Below are 6,989 nucleotides of genomic sequence, written 5' to 3'. Positions count from 1 at the left end.
TTCAGGATCTCTCTCTACCACAAAATCATTTATCTCCTTGTTCGATCCATGAGGAACATTTATGTCCTCTGACATGGTTTCCTCTAAGTGACGTTCCTGATTTATGGCTGCAGAGTCAGAAATGTTGTTTGTGTCTTTTTCATTTTCTTCTTGACACTTTGCCACGTTTTTTCCTGAAGGTCCAAATTCGTTTCCGTCTTGAAGATCAGATTTCATTTTTTTCTTCTCCGTTTTGAAACTAAGCTCACAGCCAGAGTGCAGTTGCTGGAAGTCAGTCAGCTCTTTTAGAAGGTTTTGCTTCTCAGCTTCAAGCTCCATGATTTTTAGCGAGGAAGCTTCCCTCTCTTTAGCTCCGTCCTGCTTCAAAATGTCTGCCTGCTGCATTAGTCCAGAAACTTCTCCTTCATGTCTGGCTTTAAGTCCCGCGAAAGAAATTGTAGCCAGATCCACAATATTTTTTAGATGTCTTATTGTCTGATTTGATTCTTGTTGCAGGACAGAAAACTCTTCTCTCCTTCTCTGGTCCATATCTTCCTTTTCAGCTCTCAGTGTGTCGATAATCTCAAGGTCATTCTTTGCTTTTTCTAGATGAGCTTCTTTCAAACGAGTTATTTCGAGCTGGTAATCTTTGATTTCCTGTCTTAAGGCAGAAACATCTGCTTCATACGTCCATTTTAGTTGTTGGTATGAAGTCTTCATCTGCTCCAACTCTCTCTGCAGACGTTTCTCCTTGTCGTCATCGTAGGTCAGCTGCATCTTGTCAGAACTAGTTACAGCAGGGCTGAGAGTCGCTGGACTGTTAACTGCGTCTAGTTCTGCCTTTAACTCTAATGTCTTGTTTATAAAAATCTTCTTGATGGTTCTCTGTGTCTGTAGCTCATTCTTTGTCTCCTCCAGTTCTTTCTGGGTGGTCTCCAGCTTTTGGGTCACATCAAACAACCTCGCTCTCTCCTTTTCCAAAATAGATCCAAGTCTTTGGATCTCTCTCTGCATTTCAATGGGAGACGGTCTGTTTTCTACCCAGCCTTGTTCAGCTTTCTCACTGTTGGAGTAAATTTCCCCAGACATGTAATTTTATGAAGAAAAAAGAAAAAAACAATGCAGGAAGATGCTAATGCCCAATGGGCTTATGTAAAGCTTCCACCCAAATAATATTTGAAAAATATATATAATAAAATCCACTAATACAGTCCTTCATAATTTGATTATAAATTCATGAAAAAAAAAATCTACAAAGTTTTGACAGGAATTTAAATAGCTTGGGAGACTTTAACATATGACTGCAACACACTGCACGGAAAGCTGCGGGTTTGACCCCGTTCACTGACGCGAGCGCCGCTAAAGTGCGACAGCTGCTGACAGCTAGCCGGGCAGCACATTTCCGTTCGCCAAAGTCGAATGCTGTCATTTGCGTGCCCCCCACAAGGGGGCGTTGGAGGTGTTGGGGAGCAGGGTGGTGGGAGATGTTAGCGACTCTACCTAACGCATGAATAGCCTCACATAATGCAAAGACGCTTCAGCAGACCAACATGGATTCTCAGTCATGGGTTGAGAAAAATGACGTCATAACCCAATCATGTCAGTGATAGGGATCTACCAATCACTGACATGTGATTGGTTGATGGATGTGTCCCCATTGGACAGTGCATTTCTTTAGCAGTTTACACACAGTATTAAGACATAAAATGTTTGTCCACTTCTGGACCATCTGCCCGTGTTTATTTGTACAAACATGATCCAACATCGCGCTGCGATCAGGACAGGCCCGACGTCTCTCCTGCAGTGTAGACCTGAGGTCACTGAGCTGCTGGCTGGGGGGGAGGGGGAAGTTGCTGTGTCCACCTCAGTCCATCCTGACACCCCCCTCATAGGTGCCTCTCTCTGCTGCCAGGACTCACTACCTGCCTTTCATCGTCACACAGAACAGACGTTATGCTTCACAGGCGTCTTTGAGTCATCGTGAAACTACAGTGAAACTTTCCTTAGAATGCACACACACGACATTTAAAAACTCTGAAAAACATCCTTTTGGTCCTTACAGAAATTAAACGCCTAAGATTGGAAAAATAAATAAATAAAAGCACTTTTTGAAAATATTTTTAGAAAATCCTCAGAAGAAAATCACGTACTCAGACTGTAACATATGATGTGTAGCTTGTGCCAAAGCATGTTATGAAATATGCAGATAACATGCCATTTCTTTAAATAATTATTATTATTTCAAGTTTGTCACATGACATTGCCTGTTAGTGAATAATTATATTTGAAATGACGATGTTATTGGTTATTTAACCATGTGGGACCTGTAATTTTTTGACTGAATTTACGTGATGGAAAGTGGCCGCTCCAGTCACTAGTGGCAGCTGTATGTGTGTATGTAAATATCTATTGTTGTTTAACTGATTTGATCAAAATAAAACATTCATGTTGAATCTGCCACAGCTGGCAGTCAAAATATTTCAGGTCTTCCACGGTTTTATAACCAATGACATCATCATTTCAAAAAATAAAAATTAAGAACAATCAAAATAACTAATAAGTTTCCTAAAAACTGACATCAGAATTCCCCAAAGCAGCTGCAGCAGCCGTGACACCCCTAGTGGCCAAGAAGTGCCACTACTAGCTGCCACTGCCATGAATTGAGCTTAATGTCTCTCAATAGAGTGACTGCACCTGACCTACAAGAGCACAACCACCTCTCCAACGCGCATCATGTGCGCGTCACACAAAAGCCGCACAACCCTAAACCCATGGGCGTAGGTTTGGGTATGGACGGTCGTGACATGTCACGACCAATATTCAAGGGATATAAAATAGTCCCGACCAATTTTTGCCATATTAATAAAAAAAAAAAAACATATGTATTTTTTAACAAAAACAAAATAAATAAACGAAAATCTACATTGATTAGTTTAATATTTCAATATACTACGCAGTGGTAGCATTCATTTTAAAATTCGCTGTTATGAACTATGACGACCCGCTATTGGCTCAAAGAACGTGGATCTTCGTTCTTTGATTAGCTGCAACAGGCGGCGGCCAGCTGGTCACACGCGGAACGGAAGCTTGGTCCATGGTGCTGAAAGTGAACGCGTCTCCTTCTGAGTTTGACATTTATTATGAGTCTCCGAGACAATGTCGCCACCAAAAAAGAAAAGGACGACAGACATTAGAAGTTATTTCGCTACCTCGGCTGTAAGTACAGTGAGGGGACCCATAAGTTAGATATCTATCACGCAACGCATTTGTTGTAAAGTCCGGTGTTTAGGTCAGCACTGAGTGTGAGGTAGAATAGGTCTGTTAATTATGTAATATTTTTTCACATAGGGAGGGGGTTATTAAGCCAATGTGGTGCCCCCCACTGGTCAAAAATGGTCGGTGCGGGGGTGGGGGGTTGTTCAGTAAGTTGTAAGGTCCCACCAAAACTTAGACCAAACCTACGCCCTTGCCTAAACCACTAAAGCAGCGCACCCTTTTTTTTTTCTTTTTTACTCAAACGATGCTAAATAATAAAGACATGGAAGCGAAGTCTACCCGTGAGATCCACGGAAAGAGGAGGATGTTGATTCCCAGGCTCAGGTGGTGTCAGACATCTAAAGGAGCAGAAGGTGAAGCAACAATGTTTGCTTAATTTCTACTCTTTTGGGGAACGTTTCGACTAGATTAAATTGTTTAAATCGCAGTCTTAGCGCGACGCTGAGGAAGAGCAACAGATGTCGGGTGACCCATCAGCTCTCCAGTTCGGGAAGCTCATAAACTGGCGACCCGCCAGAACAGCACACGGTAAAGCACAACCAGGATCCAAACCTGAATTATTGTGTTCATCAGCTACAATGAGCCACAAGAGATTACATTAACTATGACCTAGTTCTGTTTGTCTTATCAGGATTATTGTTTATGACAAACGTCAACTGACCTCAATAGAAGAGAATCGAGGAAAGATGGTAAGTAGAAGATTGTGTATCTTAGTGGTGTTGACTACAGCATGGATTCCCAGGGAATGACTTATCTATAGATGGATAAAGATATGGTAGAGCCAAAATCAAAGGAGCACAATAGAAAATATCAACACTTTGATACTGTAGCTTCAGCTGTATGTCAAGCTTGGCTGCATTTCATATGTTTATTGGTCAGCTGTTAATTTTTAACTGTGTATTTTGAGCATTTAATCTCGTTATACAGCTGATTGGTTCACTGGAAGTGTCATAAGGAAGAATAATTGCAATAACTGTATTGTTGTTGAAACAGATTCTAACTAACCCTGTTGAGGCAGCAGATTTGAGGTCAATGTCATTTCAGAACAAAAACTGACTGCAACAAATACACAGACACGGAAATATAAAAATCTAAAACAAGCAAAAAACAACAAAACTAACTTTTAGGGAAGCCTAGTTATTAAATTTAAAACCAGTGGCGTGGTGTGTGACCTTAAACAGGCCATTCATACTTAAAAAATCTCCAATGTATTGGATTCCTACCTATTTTGTAAGGAATAATTGGCTAAAAATCTTCAACAGTAATGTAAATGTCATTGTCAGTTAAAGGCAGCATTTGTTGGCAACTATTGCTGCCAAGGTGGGTTTAACCTGGTCTGGGTCTAAGGTTCACTTAGTCTCTAGCAGGTCCAGGTTGGTTTGGTTAAGCTTTTCCCTGGATAAAACTCACCTGAAAAGTAAATTATTATTTACTTAGGCAATTTTTCGACTCATTCAATAAATTTGAACTTTATTGACATGTTTGTTTATTTCAGAACTTAAACACTTAATGAAACACATGACATAGACTAGTTACACACAGATGGCTTGAATGCCTTTATTTTTGTTGTGATTTTCTTCTTACACTTAATGAAAACATAACATTTAAAATTGGAATATTACATCAGACCAACAACAACAAAAATTTATTCAGAAATGTAATCTTAACGTATGTTTATTAGCTGCTTAAAAGTTTTTAATTTTCTAAAGGTAAATTAATCTGACAATGAGCCTCATTGAAATGCATATTTTCATTTATGGACTGACTGTAAATTCTGTTCAGATCAATTCAAGCTTCATTGACAGACTTAAATCCATTTCTACACAGATTGAAACACCATAAAACCATAATGTTCATAATGTCAATTTTCTCCACCAGATTTATATTTAAATGTGAAAAATTCTGGAAAAAAATGCCTCCAGAATATACATAACTGTATATTTTCTTTTTCCATTCATATCCTTGATGCTCTTGTTAGAAATACTCTTTTCTGCAAAATAAGGCCTTTACTGCTTTTTGCTTAAGAAACAGAAAAAACACTAACCATGACATTGACACTCAGTAGGTTTAAGCCATTTAAATGATCACATCAATGTTTAATCTTTTGTCAGACTTTATGTAGAAGAAAGCCACTAAATGTAGTTGTGTGGATGTTTCCCCAAACATGGGTGTTTGCATAAAGCTGAACGTAGACCTGGTCTCTCTGCTGCAGCTCCACCAAGCCAGCATTCCCTCCATTATCAGCTGCATCATGAGATGTTTTATAATCAGTGCTCTCCAGAACAATCTGATTGTTCTTCATGAGGCGCAGAGTCACTGAATATCCTCCACCAGCATGATAGAAGAAGGAGAAGTAGTATATTCCTCTAACAGGTGCAACAAAGATACCTGTGGAAACATTGAGTTCAAATAAATTCTGTTGCCTTGTCAAAAACGCTGACTTAATGTTTATCCCTTAACTGAGCCCTTTGACTTACATGAAGGTGTTTTGGAGGTGACAGTTAAGGGGCTTTTAATGCATGTTTAAATTTTTTTATATCGCATAATGACTTTCATTTGCTTATATAAGATTTTAGGTTTAAATTGGAAAGTGAAAATTTTGGACAAATACATTTGTCTTTCCAGAATATCTAGAATGGCCAAATTACAACAACTCAACTTACCTGTGTGCTGGTTGTAGGCATTGCCCAAACTTGTTATGACTGTTGTGTAGGCTAAGGTCTTTGGTGTGGTGAAGGGTCCAATGTTTACACTCCCTCCTATTCCAGCACTGAAAACTACCTTGGTTGCTTCTAGATAAAAACATATAAATGTAGAATAATTGTAGCTGTTTCAAAAGCCTCACTGAAACTGCTAAACCAGTAAAAAAAAATTAAATTGACTTTACCTTTGTCCTGAAGCACCAAAACCTGGCTTTCAGTCTCTTTCAGTTTTGTTTCCAAGGATTTATCTTTCTCGTTGAGAACCAGAACCTGGCTTTCGGTTCCTTCCAGTTTTGTTTCCAAGGATTTACCTTTCTCGTTGAGAACCAGAACCTGACTTTCGGTCTCTTTCAGTTTTGTTTCCAAGGATTTACCTTTCTCGTTGAGAACCAGAACCTGACTTTCGGTCTCTTTCAGCTTTGTTTCCACAGCTTCTAATTTTGCTTTCACAGCACCGAGCTCTAGGAGCAAGAGTGACATTTCAGGAAAACTTAACTTTGTTTCACCAGAGATTTCTGTTTCATTAACATCATTCTGGGCCAAAGTTAGACCACAGAACAACACCAGCATCCAAGTAGTGAAATTCATGTTGATACTGTCTGCAAATTCAGACTAAATGAAATGATTTCTGGTCCTTTTATATGTTTTTTTTTACGGTTACCTGTTTAATGTTTAACAATAATTGTTGACAGAGTGATTGTAGGGCCTATTCATGACCACCAAGCATTATATCCTGCTTAGATAAAACTTTTATCAGAAGATATGCTTTGCCAGTGTACTGGGGTTTATGTCATGTTTTCAATTGCTTGACTTGACCTCTAACACCTGAGAATTGATATTCATACTTAACCAGTTTATAATTTTCATTAATGAAACTATATTGTGGTTTTGGAGCTGCGATAATATGAAAGAGAGTAGAGCTTGAGTAGGAGGTTGATCTGTAGAAAGTGTTTGAAAGATTTTGTTCCAGTGAGCACCGCAAAAAGAGCAGGGGGATCAATAGTGTCCACACTGGCAGTCTCACTGGAAGGA

The 6,989-nt window shown here is 39.2% G+C and overlaps 1 protein-coding gene across 2 annotated transcripts; it reads right to left on the bottom strand.

The window, feature by feature from the left end:
* Positions 1-4,852: 4,852 nt before the first annotated feature.
* LOC116733066 (complement C1q-like protein 2) lies at positions 4,853-6,558 on the bottom strand. 2 transcript variants are annotated; one of them, XM_032583759.1, is made up of 4 exons: positions 6,354-6,558; positions 6,143-6,290; positions 5,919-6,047; positions 4,853-5,643 (listed from the first exon to the last, which is right to left on the bottom strand). In XM_032583759.1, exons 1-4 carry the CDS (start codon positions 6,543-6,545, stop codon positions 5,363-5,365), a joined length of 750 nt encoding a protein of 249 aa, XP_032439650.1. In that variant the 5' UTR covers positions 6,546-6,558; the 3' UTR covers positions 4,853-5,362. The 2 variants fall into 2 exon arrangements, with proteins under 2 accessions (XP_032439650.1, XP_032439647.1); XM_032583756.1 differs by having other exon boundaries at positions 6,143-6,558.
* Between the last annotated feature and the right edge of the window lie 431 nt (positions 6,559-6,989).

This window comes from Xiphophorus hellerii, chromosome 14 (assembly GCF_003331165.1).
Source record: "Xiphophorus hellerii strain 12219 chromosome 14, Xiphophorus_hellerii-4.1, whole genome shotgun sequence".
NCBI classification, from domain to species: Eukaryota; Metazoa; Chordata; class Actinopteri; order Cyprinodontiformes; family Poeciliidae; genus Xiphophorus; species Xiphophorus hellerii.
This window is presented reverse-complemented; position numbering and strand designations above follow the sequence as displayed.

Excerpts from the sequence above, each read along its gene's own strand:
- LOC116733066 (XM_032583756.1), bottom strand. The coding sequence starts at position 6,545 with ATGAATTTCACTACTTGGATGCTGGTGTTGTTCTGTGGTCTAACTTTG. Across the intron at positions 6,048-6,142 it reads TTTGGTGCTTCAGGACAAAG|AAGCAACCAAGGTAGTTTTC; the intron begins GTAAAGTCAATT and ends GTTTTTATCTAG. Across the intron at positions 5,644-5,918 it reads TGCCTACAACCAGCACACAG|GTATCTTTGTTGCACCTGTT; the intron begins GTAAGTTGAGTT and ends ATGTTTCCACAG.